At 43.0% G+C, this 23194-nt stretch overlaps 1 protein-coding gene across 3 annotated transcripts in view; it reads left to right on the top strand.

Moving 5' to 3' along the window:
- Window positions 1–23194, top strand: part of ADGRF5 (adhesion G protein-coupled receptor F5) — a 76806-nt gene that overhangs the window by 21914 nt on the left and 31698 nt on the right. For all 3 annotated transcript variants that reach the window (XM_075923387.1, XM_025183419.2, XM_025183418.2), the window contains exons 2-5: window positions 7797–7926; window positions 13358–13421; window positions 14570–14740; window positions 22470–22649. In XM_075923387.1, coding sequence (XP_075779502.1) covers window positions 7822–7926; window positions 13358–13421; window positions 14570–14740; window positions 22470–22649 — 520 coding nt within the window. In that variant the 5' untranslated portion in view covers window positions 7797–7821. The remainder of the gene's footprint in view (window positions 1–7796; window positions 7927–13357; window positions 13422–14569; window positions 14741–22469; window positions 22650–23194) is intronic.

The raw sequence follows: 23194 nt of genomic DNA, 5'->3' as shown, positions 1-23194 counted from the left end.
ACTACAAAGTTTTTTTGGAAAAACGGCAATTTTTCTGAAAAAGCTTCAATTATGTCCACTCTGCAATCACGTTCTTTTGAAAAAAAAATCAAAAGAACTGAGGGATTTTTCTGACATTGGTAAACCTCTTTCTACAAAGAAGAAGCCTTTTTCCAGAAGACGGGAAAGAGGGAGTTCTTTCGCAAGAAGAGGAAAGAGGAAAAAGCACAGGTGCCCTGGTGCCCATTCTGCCCATAGTAATTCTGTCCACAGCTTACATGCGAGATAGCGTCCGTTGAGGTGAACACTATCTGTCGAAAAAGCAGATTGCTTTTTCGATGCGCTTTCGCAGTGTGGACGCTCTATTTTGGAAGAAGTTTTTTCAGAAGCTCTCGGCCAGAAAAGCTTCTTCCGAAAGAAGCCTGCAGTCTAGACATAGCCTGTCTGAAGTAGGAGAAAGAAAGAAGAAAGAAATAACGGATGTTTATTATGTTCTCCCATTGTGCTCTCAGTACTATCTTTGTTATGCTAACACAATGTCTCAGAAAAGTTTTCTTACCTCTATCCATATTTTTGAAAATAATGTACATATGTAATACAATCGCATCTATGGTGATCACTTAAAAGCTGTCTCAAAACATAAAGCTACGGGGGCGTTAGCATGGTTTCAACAGGCTACTTGAGAAAAAAACTTCATGATCTTCAGAAATAATGCTTTTGTGCAAAGTTTCACTTTTTGCTATCTCAACAAAAATAATATGATGTAACAGGCAACTTTTGCTGATCTTAAACAATGGTGCTGATAATTTGGTGATATACCATTGCCTTGTAGTTTAGCTTCATTTCACATTTGAAGAATATCAAAACAATGCACTTGTTCACCAGGAAGATAATCCTTCTTACTGTACTTTTCTATGCAAAGAAGAAACCATATGAAAGTTCTTTGTATCTTCCTTTACTGAAACAATTTAATTAAAAGATAAATTTTTACACCCATTTGGATACATTGTATAATCAAAATGAACACCTCAGTGTTTACCTAATCCATAAATATTTACAGTTCATAATTAGGGCATATCTGCTTTGGCAAGCTGCAGGTACCTTCTAATGATACAGATGATGGGTCATTTGCTGTTAGTTATGTGGCTTCCCTGATGACATATTTGGGGAAAGAATGTGGCCCAGAGTGTACGTGGTTGCACATATGTTTGTAAATGGCAGAATGAAAACTACACAAGGCACTGTCCTGTCTCAGAGCAATTGCTGTTTTCCATGATGATCAGCATTGGTTGATTGTTTCCTTTCATAATTTGTTTGCTTTATCCACCTGCAGTCTGTTTCAATTGTAAGCTCTTCAGGGCAGGGGATGCCTCTTTCTTATGTTTCTTTATTACATGGAGCCCTGACACCTAGGTGCTGCAACAATAAGACTAATGATGATGATGATGATTGACAGGAGCAGCCCTAGATGAGCTGCCAGCAACTGGCACCCTAGGCGAAATGCACAATCGGCGTGCAATCGGCGCCCCCGCCTCAACATCCGTTTAATTTGGTGTCTTAGGCAACCGCCTAGTTTGCGCTATGGACGGGCCGCCACTGATGATTGATAGTTGTATTAATAATAAGTATTCTTGTCTATGTTTTGAGGATTTATGCACATGCCTATATTTAACGACATATATTTTCCCTATACTGAATGGACCTTGAAGAGTTTGGAGTATGGACTCGTAGAGTTTGCATGCAGCCTATAGAGCAGGGCTACTTAACATGCGGCCCATGGGTCGTATGCAGCCCGCGGCCCATTTGCTTGCAGCTCATGGTGCAGTTTGGGTTTACGTGGGGCTCAACACATGGCCTGCGGGTGGGACCATTTGAACATGGCCTCCACTGGGCACACGTTCCACAACAGCGAGTCAATATAATGGTCTTCTGTTGATATGCGTTTTAGTAATTAAATGCCTGAACTGTCATTGCTCATTAAAAGTATTGTCATATGGTTGGAAATCAAGTGCATATTGTATTTTATTAATATCAGCAGAAGTGACTTAAATGGGGCCTGCCTGTTGTGTAGTCTTGCCTTAATCTTTGTATTCATGCCCATCAATGTGAAATAAACTATTTGCATATATTTGCATATATGTTTGCACGTATATGCAACCACAGTTAAGTTGCAGCCCTCGGCATGTGCTGTGAGTATTATTGTGGCCCCCGAGGCTTCCACAGTTGAGTAGCCCTGCTATAGAGAGTCTTTCCTAAAGTACCATAAAGAGTGCATGAGTTTCCAAAAGACATGAGTTTGTCTTGCCTGCAGCCGCACTATGGTGGGCCTGGCACACTCCCAAGCCAAGCAAGTCTAGGTTAAGTCAACAGTGGGATGGGAGAGTTCCAAGCACTTTTCTAACATTTCTTGGAGTGGGGCTTGTTAGTCAGCAGGAGGCGCTCTTTCTTTGGAATCAGCACTGAACCAAGATCCTGGCTTGGTGTGATGGATGCTGCTTCCAATACTGGCATCGGTGCGCAGTGAGAGCCACTGGTTGTGCACTAATGATTTCTATAGGTTCTGGGGAGAGGAGTCCACTCAGGACAGCAGCTCCTCGCCCTTATAGTTGGGCATCACTGACCCCACCTCTGTCTTACCAAAGTAACCCCAAAGTGAGCTGTTCCAGTGGAGTGACTCTGGATTTACACCAGTGTTGACAGGCTGTCTCCCAATACCCACTCCCTCTGCTCTCTGAGGGTATGTCTACACTACCCCCCTAGTTCGAATTAGGGGGGGTAATGTAGTCATACAGAGTTGCAAATGAAGCCCGGGATTTGAATTTCCTGGGCTTCATTTGCATAAAGCCGGCTGGCACCATTTTTAAATGCCGGCTAGGTCGGACCCTGTGCCGCGTGTAGCTGCGCGGCACGGGGTCCAACCTAGCCGGCATTTAAAAATGGCTCCGGACGGCTTTATGCAAATGAAGCCCAGGAAATTCAAATCCCGGGCTTCATTTGCAACTCCATATGGCTACATTACCCCCCTAGTTTGAACTAGGGGGGTAGTGTAGACATACCCTCAGAGCAGAAATCGCATGGCCGGCCTGAATTCCTACACTATAAATTAATCCCCTTTGCCTTCATTCTGCCATCTTCCTAACTAAGCAAGTCTACTTCTCCGCCTTAATTCAGTCTCATGCCCCCTTTCCCTCCTGTGGATCACTTTTCAAACCCTCTCTTCCTCCAGCCTTTGCTTTCTTTCCACACAGGCACTCGCCAATGTCTTCCAAGAGAAGATGAGGAAAATCGAACATGATCCACTCCTCGCCTCGCTTGCCTTCCTTCCCCTTCTACGACTCTCTCCTCCTTTCCTGGCACAGACATAGAAGTGTCTTGGCGGCTCTCTTCCTGTCAGGCCTGCGGAGAGGGTGGGGCAAAGGGGTAGTTGCCCCAGGGCCCTGCAATTCAAAAGAGTCTAGAGCTTCTGACCACTGTCACTGCTACTGCAGCAGTGTTGGTGGCCAGAGCCCCAGACCCTTTAGATCACTGCCAGAGCCTTGGGGGATGCATTCCAGGTGGCACTAGGGACTGAGGGGAGGGGAGGCAAGGGCAGCCTGGTGCAGTCTGGGCTATGCTGAAGGATGGCTGTCCCCAGCCCCAGCCCTGAGTTCCCTCCACTTCTTGGAGCAATTCTGTCACCTCCCCTGCCTCCTGTAACCCGTTCACATGTGCCTATGGGCTCATCCCATCTCCTGGACTCCCTCCTGCTCACTCTCATCCATTCCCATACTCTTTTCTGAACCTCTCACTCTCCTCTGGCTTTCCTCCTCCCCCATACAAACATGCTGTAATTCTTCCAGCTTAATCACCTTCACTTGCCTCCCCATCTCCCTTCTGTCTCTAAGCCCATTGACTGCATGACGTACAATGACTGGGTGGAGTTCTCCTCCAGTTCCATTGTAGACCCTCACAATGTACCTTCTTACTCTTGTACTCCACTGAAACCATTCTCTCCAAAGTCTGTAATGACCTTTTCCTAGCTAAATCTCAGAATTAGTTCTCCACCCTCACCCTCGTTGGCCTGTCAGCCATGTTGCACGGTCTGCCATGGTCTTGTTCTTGAAATCTTGTCCCCTTTGGTTTAGGGGGCTCTGTTCTCTCCTGGCTCTCCTCTGACCTATCTAACCGCTCCTTCAGCAAGTCCTGCAAAGGACCCTCATCATCCCCGTGACCCCCTCCAGTTTTCTGTAGGGATTCCTTGGGGCTCTGCTCTTGGTCTTGCCTTTTCTCCGTCTACACCTTATGTCCGAGTAATTCAAATTTGATTTCCATCTCTGCGCTGACAACTCCAAACCTGCTTCTGTAGTCCAGTCCTGACTTCTTTTGTACAAACTAAAACCTCGGCCTGTCTCTCTGACATCTCCACATGAATTTCAGTTCAAGCTCTTAATCTTTCTCCTCAGACCTGCCCTCCACCTCCTTTCTCAAGCCCTGTGTGCAACATGTCCATTCTGCCTGTCACTCAGGCCTGTAACCATCACTGCATCTTCAGCTCAGACCTATGTCAAAATACGCGGGCTAAATCTTCTTTCTGCATAACGTCACTAAGATACGGCCTTTCCTATCCATCACATCACTAAAACTGTCCTGCAGGCCCTCATCCTCTTATCCTTCAGTTCTTCCCATATCCTTCCCTCTGGCCTGGACAAATGCAATCTTGCTTCACTCTCATCCACGCAGAAGGCTTCGACAAAGATCATTTTCAGAACTTGACACTTTGAATGTCTCTCCCCCCTCTTTGCATACCCCTGCTAGTTGGCCTTTTCTATTCTGTCAGACATAAGCTACTTGACTTCACTTTCAGGGTCCCCTCATGGCTTATCCTTACCCTACCTATCCCCTCTCATTTACTATGGAAATGTCAGCTTGCACCACCAACTGGCCCATCCATTGCCCACTTATTAAATCAGTGCCAGGCAACCTGTGTGCTGGGGGCCGCATGCGGTCCATTTTGGCTCTATGGGTGGCCCATCAGGTATTTTGTTTGCTAGTGTTGCCCATGTGCAGAGTTACCGGATTCCACTGGTTTCCACCCGCGTAGTTTTTTTCCCTACCGGTTTTACTAAAGTGACACAAAGATAAGACAAGTGACACAAAGGTGAAAAAAAGTAAAGTGCATGCTGATGGCACAGAACACTGTGGCTACGTCTACATTGGCCGCCTATTACGGAATAGGCATGCTAATGTAGAACTTTGGAAGAGGCAAATGCGCGGGGGATTTAAATATCCCCCGCGGCATTTGCATTTTCATGGCCGCCGCTTTTTTCCAGCGTGGAGATAAGCCGGAGAAAAGCGTCCAGACTGGCGCGATCCTCTGGAATAAAGCCCTATTCCAAAGGATCTCTTATTCCTACTTGCAGGAGGCTGATGGATCCGGAGGGTTTTCTGAGGTCCCTGAGGGATTGTTCAGCCATTATGGTCAATAGTCCTGTAGATACCCTAGTTGATACATGGAACACCGAGGTAGACCGGGCAGTTGATATGATTGCTCCTAAGCGCTCTCTTCAGACCAGTCAAGCCAAGTTTGCTCCCTGGTTTTCTAGGGAGCTGATGGCAGCAAAACAGTCTGTGCAACGGCTAGAACGCCACTGGAGGAGAACTAGGGCTGAGTCTGATCGACTGTGGGTTAGAGCTGAACTGCGAGCTTACTCTGTGGCGGTGCTGACAATGAAGAAAAGCTACTTCTCCACCTGTATCATGTCCGCACAATACCATCCAGCAGAATTGTTTCAAGTAGTGCAGGGCCTATTACAGTCTGGCACTCATGACGAAATAGAGGAGCCTTTGGCCCCCGGCTGCAATCTGTTTGCAAAGCATTTTGCTAATAAGATTGCCCACATCCGGTTGGATTTAGACTTTGATTGCTGTATAAGTGGGGCACAGAATGTGCTGAGTGCAGCACCCAGTCTTTTTTCTCTTGTTCAGTTTCAGCTATTGCAGACTGAGGATATGGACAGGATGCTTGGAGGAGTGCAACTGACCACGTACTTATTAAATCTAGCCGGGAAGGGATAACTGGCTGGGTCCAGGGGATTATTAATGCGTCTTTTAGATCTGGTATGGTTCCTGCTGCCTTGAAAGAGGCAGTGATAAAACCGTTACTCAAGAAGACCTCCCTGGACCCATATGACTTAAATAACTATCGCCCAATTGCTAATATTCCCTTCTTGGGCAAGGTACTCGAGCAGGCGGTGGTGCTGCAACTCCAAGCTTTCTTGGAAGAAACAGACTACTTAGATCCATTTCAGTCTGGCTTTAGGTCTGGTTTTCAAACTGAAACAGTCTTGGTTGCCCTGGTAGTCGATTTACACCGGGAGATAGACAAAGGGAGTGCATCCCTGTTGATTCTCCTAGACCTCTCAGTGGCTTTTGATACCATTGACCATGATATCTTTCTGGGACGCCTGGAGGAGTTGAGTATTGGAGGCACTGCTTTGCAATGGTTCCGGTCCTACCTGTCAGGACGCTTTCAGAAGGTGGAGCTTGGGGGCTGCTCTTCGACCCCGTGGCAATTGTGCTATGGGGTCCCGCAAGGGTATCTTGTCCCCTATGCTGTTTAATATCTACATGAAGCCACTGGGAGAGGTCATGAGGAGTTTTGGAAGATGGTGCCACCAATATGCAGATGAAACCCAATTCTATTTCCCTGTGACATTAGAACCAGGTGTGGTAATGACTGATCTAAATCGGTGTCTGTAGGCAGTGATGGTTTGGACGAAGTAAAATAAGCTGAAGTTGAACCCAGATAAGACTGAGATCCTGTGGATCAGGAGGTCATCTGTGCGTGAATGTGGCATGGCACCGTTCTAGACGGGGTTACTCTCCCCATGAAAGAACAGGTACGCAGCTTGGGAGTCCTCCTGGACCCTTTTTTAAAATTTGAAAATCAGATTTCTTCGGTGGCCAGGAGTGCTTTTGGGCAACTTCGTTTAATCCGCCAGCTGCGCCCCTTACTGAACAAGCATGACTTGGCCACAGTGATCCATGCTCTTGTTACATCCCGACTGGATTACTGTAATGCACTTTATGTAGGGCTGCCTCTAAAGAGCCTTCGGAAACTTCAACTGGTCCAGAATGCGGCTGCTCAAGTTTTAACCAACACTAGTTATATGGAGCACATTATGCCAGTGCTTTGGCAGGTGCACTGGCTTCCGGTATGTTTCCGGGCACAATTTAAGGTTTTAGTTATGACCTATAAAGCCTTAAATGAGTTGGGTCCAGGGTATCTGAAGGACCATCTTCTCCCATATGAACCTGCCCGAGGATTGAGGTCAGCTTTGCTTCGTGTTCCCCCACTTGCGGAGATAAGATTAACATCTACGTGGAACAGGGCATTCTCAGCTTTTGCTCCCAGGCTGTGGAATTTTCTTCCTCGGGATATTCACATGGCGCCAACGCTAGCATTGTTCTGGCATCAGGCTAAAGCCACTCTTTTTACTCGTGCTTTTATTAATAATGTTTGAGTCTGTATGTGTGTGTTCCTCTTCTCAATATGTTTTTAGCTGGTTATGTCCCTCTGAGGTCTCATATTTTAAATTTTAATATATATTTGTATTTTTGTTTGTTTGTTCTTGTAAGCTGCCTTAAATATTTTAAATAAAAAGGCGGGGTAAAAATATTTAAATAAATAAAATAAAATAAAGAAATAAATTTCTCATCTATCACTAGAGTGATTGTAGTTTGACTAAAAATAGCACTTTTCCATGGAGTTTATTAATATTCCTCACTATGCAAATCAATAGAAAAATTCCTAACCTTTTGCTGTATTTTTCTTTCAGGTTCTGCCATAAAGTATCGAGTGAAATGCCATTCCTGGGCATTATAGCTTTCTGTTTCCTACTTCTAATTGTCACCACATCTTCCCATGCTTCGCTGGACATTAATGTTGACCCATTTATCCAATACTCAGTAAGTAACCTTCCACCTTGAGAGTGGGTTTCAGTTGGTTTATAACAAGGTTTAACTCTTAGAGAGCACTTTTCCTTCCATCAGTTTCAAAGGAGATCAGGATCTGACTACAGGTCTCCTAGAGTACCCATTCACCAGGTCAAGCAAAAATGAAACCGGCCTGCCAAGTCTTTTAATCCAGCCTGTGGCCAACTCACTAGGACCCTGGGCATGGAGATATTCCATGCCATTCAAAATGGCTGCCTGTTCTAGGTGGCTCTCTGTGCCTGGCGCAAAGGACAGGGGAGAAGGCTTCACACTCAGTCCCCACCCTCAGCACAATCTCTCAGCTCCCACTGAAAGCCTTCCACCCTCCTCCCCTTGGTTTCTAGCTAATGGGAGCTGAGAGATTGTGCTGGAGGCCGGGGCAGTGAGCAAAGCCTCCTTCCATGTGCAGCACAGAGAGCCACATACAGCTGCTCTGTGCCTGAGGCTCCCAGAGGGGCAGCCATAGGCCGAATGAATAGGCTTGGCGGGTTGGCCACAGCCATAGGCACGTGGTAGTGGATTGGAGCATTGATTCTCTCCACCATCCCCAACATCCATTCCCACATTAAACCTGTTTATTTGGCATTTGTGTGATGAGGGGTGCTTTTCACCTGGTCTGTACTTGCGGCTTTACTGCATTAATAGGTTGTCTAAGATCAGGAGCTGAAAGCATTGGCTCCCTGGTTCCTCCAGCACCTCATTTCCTACCGTGAATGACTGACAGGGAGAAAGTATCTCTCTTTGTTTTGTGTTTGCAAGCTGTCCCTCAACCACAGTGCTTTGGGTGGCGGGTGTATATTGAGCATAAAGATCTGATATCCTATGAGATGTTCACAGTGTACATACAAATAAAAAAACCCAAAATGTGCTCTTTCAGGAGGGTTGCAACATAACACTGCTTTACTTTTTAGAACCCAGAACCTTAAGACAAGAAGAACTTCAAAACAGAGACAGACAAAGCCATCTGCCTGGTAGGGATGTTAAATTTAGTTTAATCAACCAATCGACTAATTGATGAGTTGATAAGTGGGGGAGCTGCAGCAGGATTAGCTCCCAACCCCAGGAGCTAACCCCGCTGCTGTTCTGCCTTTTAAATGTATTAAATCTTAATACATTTAAAAAACAGAGGTGTAGTGTCTGGGACTGGGCGCGAGCTGAGTCCCACTACTCCTCTGCCTCCCGTGTCCCCCGTGGAGACAGTGCTGGGAGGAACCAGCTTTTAAGCTCGCTCCCCCCAACACCAGTTCCTGCTCCCTCCCATTGTGACCTCTCTAACAGAGGCAACAAGTGGGGAGAAGCGATTAGTTGAGGGACTAGTCAACTATCCGATAAGCATAAGCTTATGCTTATCGGATAGTCAACTAGTCGCTTACATCCCTACTGCCCAGCTCACCCCACTTTGCACTAGGCTGGCCTTCTGCAGAGGACATCAATCACTTTTGGCCGGGGGGAGAAGGACCAGGCAACCCCTTAGGATTTAATGTGACAGGTTGTACTTCTAACCCAGTTTTCAGTTCCCCACGCCTATTATTTATATAGCAACTTTAATCCAGAAGGATCCCAAAGCCCTTTCTTAACAAGCCACTTTCACTAATTCTTGAATTGCAGCTTTCTCTTGATGACTGTGCACAGCAAAACTACAATGGTTTAGGAGAGGAACATAACACTTCTTTCTCTAGCCTCAAAGTGAAGGAGGAATTGGACGTAGGTAGGCATCATGTAACTGTTCAAGCTGAGAGGTGAGCCAGAGAAAGGCTAGCATCCCTGTTTGTGCAACAAAATGTGTGTTGGGAAGCTTTACGATCAGCATTGATGCAATCTGAGAAGGAACCAGCTGTAATCACACATCATATTGTTCCTTTGTGTGAGGAGGTATCTTAAGGGTTGCCAAGTTATTCACCCACTCTGTAAATACAGATTTTAGTTAAGTTCCACAAACTGACAAAGATGTAAACTTCCTGCCACTTGTTTTTTCTTCACCCATTACTAAGAACGGTACCAGCACATCTTAGGGTATGCTATAAAATTAACATATCCTGTACTGCAGTTGGAAGCCCCCATATGTACTCGGCTACTCTCTGTCTCAAGTGCTATGCTAGTGATGGCCTGTGAAATAGGTGTCTGATCTGATACCTATATAAAAATATAAGAACGGCCATACTGGGTCAGACCAAAGGTCCATCTAGCTCAGTATCCTATCTACCAAGAGTGGCCAATACCAGATGCTCCAGAAGGAGCAAACACAATAGGTAATCATCACATGATCCCTCTCTTGTCATCCATTTCCAGACAAACAGAGGCTAAGGATACCATTCCTACCCATCCTGCCTAACAGCCATTGATGGACCTAACCTTCATGAATCTCTTCAACTCTTTATGAACCTTATTAAAGTCCTAGTCTTCACCACATCCTCTGGCAAGGAGTTCCACAGGTTGACTGTGTACTGAGTGAAGAAAAACTTCCTTTTGTTTGTTTTAAACCTGCTACCTATTAATTTCATTTGGTGACTTCTAGTTCTTCTATTGTGGGAATAAGTAAATAACTTTTCCTTATTCACTTTTTCCATACCAGACATGATTTTATAGACCTCTATCATATCCCCCCTTAGTCTCCTCTTTTCTAAGATGAAAAGTCCCAGTCTTTTAACCTCTCTTCATATGGGATCCATTCCAAACCCCTAATCATTTTTGTTGCCCTTTTCTGAACCTTTTCCAATGCCAATATATCTTTTTTGAAATGAGGCGACCACATTGATATGCAGAGTTCAAGATGTGGGCATTCCATGGTTTTATATAGAGGCAATAAGATATTTTCTGTCTTATTCTCTATCCCTTTTTTAATGATTCCTAACCTTCTACTTGCTTTTTTTACTGCCACTGCACATTAAGTGGATGTTTTCCTAGACTATCCACAAGAACTCCAAGATCACTCTCTTGAGCAGTTGTAGCTAAATTAGTCCCATCATATTGTATGTATAGTTGAGATTATTTTTTCCAATGTGCATTACTTTACATTTATCAACATTAAATTTCATTTGCCATTGGTGAGGTCTTTTTGAAACTCTTCATAGTCTGCTTTGGTCTTAACTATCTTGAACAGTTTAGTATCTTCTGCAAATTTTGCCACCTCACTGTTTACCCCTTTCTCCAGATCATTTATAAATAGGTTGAATAGGATTGGCCCCAGTATGGACCCTCGGGGGACACCGCTAGTTACCTCTCTCCATTCTGAAAACATACCATTTATTCCTACCCTTTGTTTCCTGTCTTTTAACCAGTTATCAATCAATGAGAGGATCTTCCCTCTTATCCCTTGACAACTTACTTTACTTAAGAGCCTTTGATGAGGAATCAGAATCTGGGGCCCTCAAAGATGTCCCAGTAGAATCAGTTTTAGCTCATCTTCTGAAGACACAGTGTTAAGGAGACTCAGGTGAGAGCACCTCACAGGTAGCATCTTCTCGCTCTCATGGCCAAACATTGACATACTGTGGAGCAAGAGATAGGTTGGTGCAATGGTTAGGGCACAAGCCTGGGACTTGGGAGACATTTTATTTAATTCCCTACTCTTCCAGATGCTCACAATGTGTCCTTGTTTAAGTCACTTAGGCTATGTCTAGACTGTGGGCTTCTTTCAGAAGAACCTTTTTTCAGAAGAGATCTTCCAAAAAACCTTCTTCCAAAAAAGCACATCCACACACAAGTGCATCGAAAAAGTGATCTGCTTTTTCAAAAGATAGTGTCCACACTGAATGGACATTATCTCGCATTTCAGCTGTGATTACTTTGGATGGAGTAGCTACCAGGGCACCTGTGCTTTTTCCTCTTTCCTCTTCTTTCTAAAGAACTCCCTTTTCCCCTTCCACACACGCCTTTTTCTGTAAGAGCTCTTTTGCAAAAAGGCTTCTTCCTCGTACAATGAGGATTACCAATGTCAGAAAAATCCCTTCTGTTCTTCCAATTTTCTTTCAGAAGAACGCAATTGCAGTGTGGAAGTAATTTAAGGTTTTTTGGAAAAATGGCCATTTTTCTGAAAAAACTCTGTAGTGTAGACATATCCTTAGGCTATGTCTATGCAGCTCCTTCTTGCGCAAAAACCTCCTCTTGCACAAGAGCCGTTCTGCCTGAAAAAAATCAGCAGAACCGCTATTGCTCAAGAGGATTGCTTTGCGCAAGAAGGAGCAGTGTAGACAGCTCCTTCTTGCGCAAAAGCCCCTTGCGCAAAAATGGTGGCTCATTAGGTATGCAAATAAGGCACAGCAATATTCATTGCTGTACCTCATTTGCATATCTTCTTGCACAATAATGTGCAGTCTAGACATAGCATTAGTGTTTCTGTGCCTCCATTCCCCTAGTAAAATGCTGCTACCTCATAAGCTCTTATGAGGAGAAATGCATTAATTAAGGATTGGGAGGTGCTCAGACACAATGGTCTTGAAGGCCAAATATGATTATGGTGAGGATTATTTTGAAGTTCTATAACTTTAAGTACACAGTTTCCATCTTATTTTGTCCATAGAGTATGGGTACAGCTGTCCCTGGTGTTCTGTTTTCCCAGTGTTTTCAGGTGATGGGCAGGAGCTGGTTTGATTTGATCAGTAATAAAAACGAGATGGGATTCTGTGTTTTGATTATCTCTCATTGTCTGACAGTCTGGGGCTCTCACATTACGAAACAACAGCTCCTGCTTGGTTGCTCATAGTAGCAATATCCCCTTATAAAACATTTCCATCTATATTGTACATATACCTATGAGCCCAATACTCCTTGGAGCGAAGCCAGGGAGGTTTTTAATGAAAGCAGGGACAAGCCAATTCACATTGATCTTTTAATACAAAGTATTATTTTGCCATCATAAATCATTATGGCAAAAAATGATCTAAGATTTACCAACAAAGGTGAGTTAGGTTATCATGAGAGTACAAATAATAGAAATTTCAATATGATCCCATAGTAACAGGATGGTCTTATTATTATGGCTCTTGTGGCTCCTTGCCCCTCCCCTCTATTGTTGTAATTGGTCATGTCACTTTTAAAATTAGACCGTTAATCTCTCTGAGATAGAGATCATGTGCGTCAGTTCTGTAAAGCACATAGAGTGCATTCAGACTCAAGTGTCCCATATGCCTTGTGCTGGGGTGAATTTCACCCTGAGACACACTTATGAGGAGTATACAAGTAATCAGTAATAATAAGGAGAATATAAGACAATGAAAGTGTATTAGCGTGAAACCACTGGCGTTTTTAACCTGTGAAAGTGTCTACAAAAGATGATGGACCAGCAATTGCAAACTGATAGGGTTCCAGTGTCCTCTCTGTTTTCAGCAGCTCAGGTAAAGTCATAAAATAAAACAAAATAAAATAAAATAAAACATAAGCTCATACAATTGCTTTCTTCTTTCAGCCTGACAGTGAAAATGGAGCAGTGGAGAACGTCCCAAAAGAGCTGCACAGGCAGAAGCGACAGGGTAGGTAAACACTGGTGTGACAGCAGGTCTCCTTTTGGCAGCAGGGAACAGCTCCCTTGGGATGGCTTTCCTAGAAATAGTGAGTGGCACGGATCAAGAGCGTGAATCGCTATGGTGCAATCCCTGTGGCCAATCACAGTTGAAAGTGACTAAATAGATGTTACTTTGTAGCTCCTCCCCAGAAGAATGGCTTAAACCACCTCCCTTTTCCATCCTTGATCACTTGGTATATATCTACACTGCACACATGGATGGCAGATGAACTGGTGGTTTGGGGAGACTAGCTGCTGATCCCGCCCCTTATTCCCAAAGCCCCACCCCTACTTGTACCCTTTTGTCCCCTTTCTTCTGCCCAGTGCATCCCCCAAACCTACTCCCCCTGATCTCAGCCCAGAAGCATGGGGCAGACAACACCATAGCAGTGCCCCCCCACAACCCTACCCCCAGAGTGAGCAGTGGCACTGCAGTGCCCTTGACCACCACCTGGAGCACATGGCCTCAGTCCCCTGTACTGCAGGGCCGGATTACATAGCCACAGTAGATCCCCAACCCTAGCCCCCAAGCGCACAGCTACAGCCCCCAAACCCAGAGCACAGAGCAGCAGCCCGCACCCCCAGTTCCAGCCCCAGAACCCTGATGGCATCTGATACCATGAGTGCTATGGAACTAGAGCGATTTGTATCCCCAAACCAGCCACAAGTGATGATTTTGACAAAGCAGCACCATGATGCTGTGGACCTATGCAAACCCAGTCAGTGCCTGAAGCCTTTTCTCCCAGTGTGTCTCTGGAGGCCGGGGAAGTGCTCTTTCAGCCTCCGCTTACACAACGATGGAGGTCAAGTAAATGGTTTGGGAGAAAGAATGAACCTCTTAGCAGATCTGAGATCAATGGCTATTTACTCAGGACTAATACAATTGTTGGGCCAACGGGGTAAAGGAATGAGAGAGAATTTTAACTCCTTTCACTCTGACAGATTTCAAACCACTCAAATGGGGTTCCTGTTACTCTCAGCTCCTTTGTATCCCCTTTCAGAAATAATGACTGGACACTCTGTTAGCTATAGGCAGCTATAGGAACCACAGATGCTAGTCTGTAAGCCTTCCGTTATTATAATGCACCCTAACACACTCATCCTTTTTCTTTTCAGTAGCTGCACCTGGCCTTTCCCCTAAGGAATACGCTATTGTCATTCAGATCAATTCGACAGATATGTCTCTCTTGGAATTCATCAAAGATGATTTACAGAATCTTAGTTTTCCAGTTGAAGTGAGCACTTCAGATGCAGTGGCGAACATTTCAAGCATCAACATTACTACCGGTGAGCAGGTCGCTCTTCTGATGTTCTGAACAATTCAATGGCTTGCCAGTAATTGGATTGCCTTCACATTTGCACATAGCAACCAGTGAAGGCAAAGTGGTCCCTCTTACCTACTAAGTGGGAAAGCACCCAACAAAAGAGAAAAAAAAATCACAGATAGCAGCATTTCCTGGCCCTTGCAGTGATACTGCCGAAGGAAGGGAGGGAACCTGAGAAACCTGGTGCTAAAACATTCAATCATGGTTTTAATGCCACAACACGAATAGCAGTCTGAGTCACTTTTATGCTTCAGGAAGCTGCAGTACTGATTTTCAAAGTATTTACTTCCCTCTAATGTAATTTGGAATTTAAATCACTCCTAAGAGGCTATACTTTGTCCCTATCATGTGAACACACACTTCTTGAGCTAATTTTCTTTCCAGTGAAATTCCAAAGGACATTATTAACAGGCAAAGAATTGAAGAACCTTTATTTTCCCAGCTGCTAGTATGTAAAATTTCAGTTATTTGATATTTTAGATAGTTAAAAGATGAGACAAAAAATACAAACACTCCACATGTGATGGGTAGGATCACACAGGTCCCTTTGGGGCAGTCACCCAATGTGATGGCCGTGCCATTGAGCCTGCCTACCTCTCCTCTGGGGCACAGAATTGGAGTAAGAGCTGCCCAGCAGATCAACACACACTGAACCAGCGTAGCCCTGGAAGGGCTCAGCAATAGAGTCTTGATAGCACCCAGAATCACAGCCCCCAAAAGAGGACAAAACCCCAAATAAAGGTCTTACTCTGTATAAAAGTTTTACACAAAGAAAATGTATACATTTGCCTTCTTAATCAATGAAAAAGAGATATGCACAGTGGTTGCTTCTCTCCAACTTCCGCTCCTGGGTAACACTTATTCACACTGGGCTTGATAATAAACAAAAATGTTTTTATCAAGCATAAAATGTAGGATTTAAGTCATTGCAAGTGAAAACAGACAGATCAAAGTAAGTCACTAAGCCAAAATAAACAAAACACACAAATTAAGCCTAATACACTTCAGATAGAATTTGTACCTGGAATCAGCTTACCTTAAACCGAGCTTGGTGGCGTCCACACAGCAGAAGGCAGATAGGAGCAAATGCTCCCGTTGGCTTCCCTTACTCCTCCTGGCTGCAAGGAATACCGGTCCTGGCTGGAACTGCCCTCAGCATTCAATTCACAGATCTAAATCGAATCTGCGAAATTGAACACTAGAATGTCGATCTCTGGTGTGAAGAGTGTAGACGTGCCCTAAGAGAAATTGTTTCAAAGCATGTTCCTCACCCTTTGCCATTGGTTTGGGTAAAATCTTTCAAGACAGAGTTAGTTGTTCTTTCTCTCTGGCCTAAGAGTACAGCGTTTTAAAATTCTTTAGAGTTCTTTGTTTTCAGGTTTCTTCATTTGTATCCTCTAGCGGGGAGGCAATTTCAAAAGCCAGCTGAGAATAAAAACCCTGATTGCTTTCCATTCCTTAAAAACACTTTTCCAAAGGCAGGAACCATTTGTTTAACCTCCTCATCCCAGTGGAAATATACAAGATTCAAAATGCATTCCAGTATCAGGTGGTAGGATCACATGTCTTTCTAGGACCAACCAGAATTTGAGCTTACAGGAAAAATAAAACCGTTTACAGATTGTTATTTTGAGTACTCAGCCATTGTTTCCAGAGTATAAGTAATGGCCCACATTAGCAGATAAAATGATAGATAGATCCACACTTCATATTTCTAACTTCACATACAAAAGTGATACACGAGAAAGAAAAATACACACTCCACAGATCGTAACTTTAAAAATAATGAAACATGATGCCTTTTGCCTAAAGCATCTTCAAATTATGCATAGTCATTTTCATATGCCAATTTTCATAAAGAATGGGAGCCCCCGAGACACTGTGTATTTAAAACTAGCAGATTTACCTGGTATTGTTCAGGTCCCTAACTCAATTAAGGTGTTGGGGGGGGGAAGTGGAAAATAAAGGGAAAATGTGCATGCTTTATTTAAATGATTGTATTTTACAAAAATACAGTGTTATTTTTAGAATATAAAAACATAAGAACGGCCATACTGAGTCAGACCAAAGGTCCAACTCGCCCAATATCCTATCTACTGACAGTGGCCAATACCAGATGCTCCAGAAGGAGCAAACACAATAGGTAATCATCACATGATCCCTCTCTTATCATCCATTTCAAGACAAACAGAGTCTAGGGATACCATTCCTACCCAGCCTGCCTAATAGCCATTGATAGACCTAACCTCCATGAATCTATCCAACTCTTTTTTGAACGATATTAAAGACCTAGTCTTCATCACATCCTCTGGCAAGGAGTTCCACAGGTTGACTATGAGCTGAGTGAAGAAAAACTTTCTTTTGTTTGTTTTAAACTTGCTGCCTATTAATTTCATTTGGTGGCTCCTAGTACTTTTATTGAGGGAATAAGTAAATAACTTTTCCTTATTCACTTTTTCCATACCAGACATGATTTTATAGACCTCTATCATATCTCCCCTTAGTCTCCTCTTTTCTAAACTGAAAACTCCCAGTCTTTTTAATCTCTCTTCTCATGTACTTTAAAAACATTTTACTATTATTTTTTGAGTTTTTAGCTAGCTGTTCTTCAACCTCTTTTTTGGCTTTTCTTATTATATTTTTACACTTAATTTGACAGAGTTTATGGTCCTTTCTATTTTCCTCACTAGGTTTTGACTTCCACTTTTTAAAAGATATCTTTTTATCTGTCACTGCTTCTTTTACCTGGTTATTAAGCCATGGTGGCACTTATTTGGTTCTCTGTGGGCATGTCTACACTTGCACCCTAGTTCGAACTAGGGATGCAAATGTAGGCATTCGAAATAGTCAATGAAGTGGGGATTTAAATATCCCGCGCTTCATTAGCATGCTCTCGCCATTGCATTACTCCGATCAACAGCTGTTTCGAAAGTGAAAGTGCGTGCTGGGACACATTACAGTAGTTTGAACAAAACCCCTTGGTTTGAACTAACATTACTCCTCATTTTTTTGAGTAATGTTAGTTACATTTTTTGAGTAATGTTAGTTACATTTTTTGAGGAATAACGTTAGGTTGAACCAAGGGGTTTGGTTCGAACTAACGTGTCTCAGCGCGCACTTTCACTTTTGAAACTGCTCTTGTTCAGAGTAACACGCCGACAAGATCATGCTAATGAAGTGTGAGATATTTAAATCCCTTCTTCATTTACTATTTCAAATGCCTACATCTGCATCCCTAGTTCAAACTAGGGTGCAAGTGTAGACATACCTTTAGTGTGTTTTTTTAATTTTGGGTGTACATTTAAGTTGGGCCTCCATTATGGTATCTTTGAAAAGTTTCCATGCAGCTTACAAAGATTTTACTTTTGTCATTGTATCTTAATTTCTATTAACTACCTTCCTCATTTTTGTGTAGGTCCTCTTTCTGAGATTAAATGCTGCAGCGTTGGGCTGCTGAGGTGTTTTTCCCACCACAAGGATGTTACATTTTATTATATTATAGTAACTATTTCCAAGTGATACAGTTATATTTACCTCTTGAACCAGAGCCTATGGTCCACTTAGGACTAAATCAAGAATACTGTCTCCCCTTGTGGGTTCCAGAACCAGCTGCTCCAAGAAGCAGTCATTTAAGGTATCAAGAAATTGTATCTCTGCATCCCATCCTGAGGTGACGTGTACCCAGTCAATATGGGGATAGTTGAAATTCCCCACTATTATTGAGTTTTTTAATTTGATAGCCTCTCTAATCTCCCTTAGCATTTCATAGTCACTATCACTGTTCTGATCAGGTGGTTGATAATATAACCCTACTGCTATATTCTTATCATTGGAGCATGGAATTACTATCCATAGAGATTCTATGGAACATTTTGGCTCATTTAAGATTTTTACTTCATTTAATTCTACATTTTCTTTCATGTATAGTGCGGCTCCCCCACCACCATGACCTGTTCTGTCCTTCCGATATATTTTGTACCCTGGTATGACTGTGTCCCATTGATTTTCCTCATTCCACCAAGTTTCCATGATGCCTGTTATATCAATATCCTCCGACCTTTTACATCTGCACTTGAAAGGGAATCCTCTGAACTGTCATTCATGTTAAAATTCGACACTTTCCAAAAAGGACTCAACAAACACTTGAACTATCTCATCCATTACCAAGATAAAAGTACATGCATCTGACGAAGTGGGTCTTTGCCCACGAAAGCTTATGCTCCTACACTTCAGTTAGTCTATAAGGTGCCACAGGACTCCTCGTCGCTATTACCAAGATAGTTTCCCCAATTATCACCTCTAATACCATTAACTCACAGACATCCCACTCTCCCTACCTCTAATATCATCAATTCACAGACACTTACCTTCCTTCCTTCCCCCCCCCTGCATCCCCCTCCTGTTCTGCAATGTGATTTGTCCTTTTCATATTTGTTCATTTTTTTAATTGTATCCTTTGGTATATATGGCTGTGACTACTTTCTTCCACTATTTGATCTGAGGAAGTGGGTCTGGCCCACGAAAGCTCATCATCTAATAAACCACCTTGTTAGTCTTTAAAGTGCTACATTGTCCTGCATTTTGCTTCAGCTACCCCAGACTAACACGGCTACATTTCTATCACTATTCTCCTTTAAAACTAGACACTCTAGTTCACCCATTTTACTACAGATAGTCCCCGACTTATGAACAAGTTACATACCAAGCACTTGGTCATAACTCAATCTGTTCGGAAGTCAGACCCCATTCATTTAAATGTGACCTCTCTGTTCGTAAGTGAGGATTGTGTTCGTAACTCAGGAACGCACTTAATGGGAGGTTGGTTGTAAGGACGAACGGTCATAAATGGATGCTTTCATAACTCAGGGGCTACCTGTATTTAGATTTCTAGCATTTGTGTATAAGCACTTCAATAATTTGTCACTATTTATCTGTCTGCCATTTCTTGATGTATTAGACTCTTTTTCTTTTGCTTGTGTCTCATCTGATCCGACCCATACTTCCAGCCTCTCCTCCTGACTAAAACATAGAGCACCTCTGTTAATAGAACCTCCCCTAATAAATGTCTCTGTCTGATCCATGTGCTCCTCCACACCTCTCGGCTTTCCCCCAGTCCTTAGTTTAAAAACTGCTCTACGACCTTTTTAATATTAAGTGCCAGCAGTCTGGTTCCATTTTGGTTTAGGTGGAGCCCATTCTTCCTGTATCGGCTCCCTCCACTTAATCTCTGTAGACTTCAGCTTCCCTATCTGTAAAATGGCCATAATGGCCTTAAGTGGCTCCCCCCATCCCAAAAGTTTCCCCAGTTCCTAATAAATCTAAACCCTTCCTCTCTACACCATTGTGACTCTTAAGCTCTGCCTGCCTACCTAGCCCTGCGCATGGAGCTGGAAGCATTTCAGAGAACGCTACCATAGAGGGTCTGGATTTCAGTCTCTTTCCTAGCAGCCTAAATTTGGCCTCTAGAACCTCTCTCCTATCCTTCCCTATGTCATTGGTACCTACATGTACTATGACCACCAGCTCCTCCCCTGCACCACACATAAGACTATCTAGATGTCTCAGGAGATCCGCAACCTTCACATCAGGCAGGCAAGTCACCATATGGTTCTCCCGGTCATCACAAACCCCCCTATCTATGTTTCTAATGATCGAATCCTCCATTCCTAACACTGCCTTTTCCTACGACTGGAGTTCCCTCCTCCAGAGATGTATCCTCAGTGCAAGAGGATACCATAACTTCCTGTGGAAGGAGGGTTCCAACTATAGGATCATTTTCCTTGATCCAATTTTTTTTTATTACGTTAATTTTTATTTTGGATTTCTTTAAAAAATCATTGTTAAAATTTTTGTTTATTTTTTTGTAATTTTTTAAAAATGGGAATTCCTTCAAGTGTATTTTTTCTTCATCCCTATACACTCTTATCATTATGTTTTAGCAAAAAAGGACTATAGTTAATTTGGTTTCCAAAAACATTTTATTCAAGTTTTCAAACCTTAAGCATTGGTTTTCCTATGCCAAAGCAGAGCACCACTCCAAATGTCTTTGTTTTATCTCTTTTATGTAAGATTTCTTGACAAGCAATCCTATTCCAGGTTCATCCTATTTTTCTGGCTCATCTTGTTTCAGTCTCTTTCAACATTTGCTCAGTTATGTCAATTTTAAGGACTATAATTGATTTGGTGATTCTATCTCTTTTCTGTTTGGTTTTATGAGAAGCAATTTCATTCTAGCCACCCATTTTCCTGTCACAACAAACCTTTACACTGCTTTCAGCTATGATAAGAGGCAGCTGTATTCCAAATTTGGTGGTCTTAGTTCTTATTGTTTAGGTGGAGTTCTTGATCACAAACTCTCTAAAATATATAAAAGTCTCAGAGGGGTATCTATGTTAGTTTGTAATTTAAAAACTTAAACAACTGGTCCTGCAGCACTGTAGAGACTAACAAAAAATGTAGATAGCATCATGAGCTTTTGTGGGCACAACCCACTTCTTCAGATGCACCCACAAAAGCTCATGATACTATCTTCACTGTTTTTTTCCCCCTCTAAAATATAGATAGATAGTGCAGGAACTGTTTTTTTTTAACCTCCAATCAAGGAGCAATGAAAGGATGTGTATGCTAGTTCTAAACACGTGGTCATCTTTCCAAGTGTTTCTTGTCCGTGATCTAGTTTATACAGAACAGTTCAGTTCAAAGCAGTTTTCATGCTATTACATTGAAAGTTAACTTTGATTTAGCAGCCAAAGTCTCATTAACAGCAATAAAGCCAGGGCTTAAATTTTAGATGACATGAAGTATATGTGTCTACATTGTTTTTCTGAGAGTGCTCTTTTGATGCTGAATTTTAAAGTTCAAGATAGCAATCAGAATGATATCACTTTATGGTTCAATATCTTACTAGAAATACAGCAACACATTATTGAAAACAGTTTAGATCATGGGTTCCCAAACTGGGCGGCGCACCCCCCTGGGGGGCATGAAGAAATTCCAGGGGAGGCGCAAGGTGACCCAATCCCCCCCCCCCATCGATCCCCCTCCAAGAAAGAGCCCAGTCCGTCCATCCACTTGGGCATCCGCCGAAACACGTGCAGCTCAGGCTGGCTAGGGCAGACTTCAAAATGGCCGCTGCCTTAAAAGGGCTGCCTGCTCTGCTCTTAAATGGGTTCTTTTTTTTTTCCTCAACAAGTTTTGCAACTACTTTGGGGGTGGGGCGTGAAGGTTTCTCAAAAATCAAAATGGAGACGTGATGCCGAAAAGTTTGGGAACCACTGGCTTAGATGATGCATGCTGTTTGTTTTTAGCCCAAGTGGTTGGTGAAATATCTAACCTTAAAACTATCATGGCTCTCATAGGTCAGCAGGACTATTTCAATACAACAGATCCACGATTTTGAAATAAGGTCGCATTTGGTCCATGCTGTATACTCAAAAGAAAACTTTTAAATAATGAATCAGACTTGGCCCCCAAAGAGACCCTCTTATTTAGCTGCTCATGATCAAATATAACAGGATTCTCAAGGTATCTGGGATTATATCTTGCTAGTGAATAACTAAGATGCACGGTATGTTGTATAAACTTTTGCATACACATCCAGCAGGGTGGCTATACTTAAGGGAATAGCTTGCTGTGCAAACTATTATGAATAACACATCATTACCACCCACTTTCTGTTCTATCTATACCAGTATGCAGTTCCATCAGTAAGAACGAGGTCCGTTGTTTTTGTGAACCTGGGTATAGCTGGCCAGCTGCTGTGTGCCATGCCAACCCTATCTGCCCAGGTACCATCCCAAGAGCAGAGGAGATCTGTGACTGTCTCATACTATTGTCTTCTCAAGAATCCTATTGTCAGCATCAGCCTGGAGGTAAGGTATGCTTAGTATTGTAGTGTATGGCATTGACTCAGGAGAGAGAAGTGAGCTTTATGCATCCGTGGGGCTGGCTGAAATGTGATTCCTGGACCAAGCACAATACTTCTACTTACTCCAGCTGTTATTTTGAATAGGAAAATGTGTCTTGCGAATTACATCTCCCAGCATGCAACTCTCCATCTGCATCCGACTGGCCCCATTCAAATCATGGGGCAGTGTTGCCAACACTCATGATTTTATCATAAATCTCTATTAGGTGGTGTTCTGCTTAAAGTCCCAGCTTCTGGTATCATGGATTATGTAGTAACATCAGCTTTCTTTGCAGCAAGTCAATTTCTAGCCCTTGTGATTACAGAGGGAAGCATGAAAACGTAACCAGAGGGTCCCCTAAATGTTCATAAAAACAGAGAGCAAACAAGAAGAACCCACTATGTATTGTCTTTTTTAATTTCATGATTTGTAAATCAATGTCATGTCCAGATTCAGAATAACCCCAAAGTTTGGAAATGTTCAGACCTAGGATGTGACTCAACCCCTTA

Source organism: Pelodiscus sinensis, chromosome 3 (assembly GCF_049634645.1).
Source record: "Pelodiscus sinensis isolate JC-2024 chromosome 3, ASM4963464v1, whole genome shotgun sequence".
Classification (NCBI taxonomy): domain Eukaryota; kingdom Metazoa; phylum Chordata; order Testudines; family Trionychidae; genus Pelodiscus; species Pelodiscus sinensis.
This window is presented reverse-complemented; position numbering and strand designations above follow the sequence as displayed.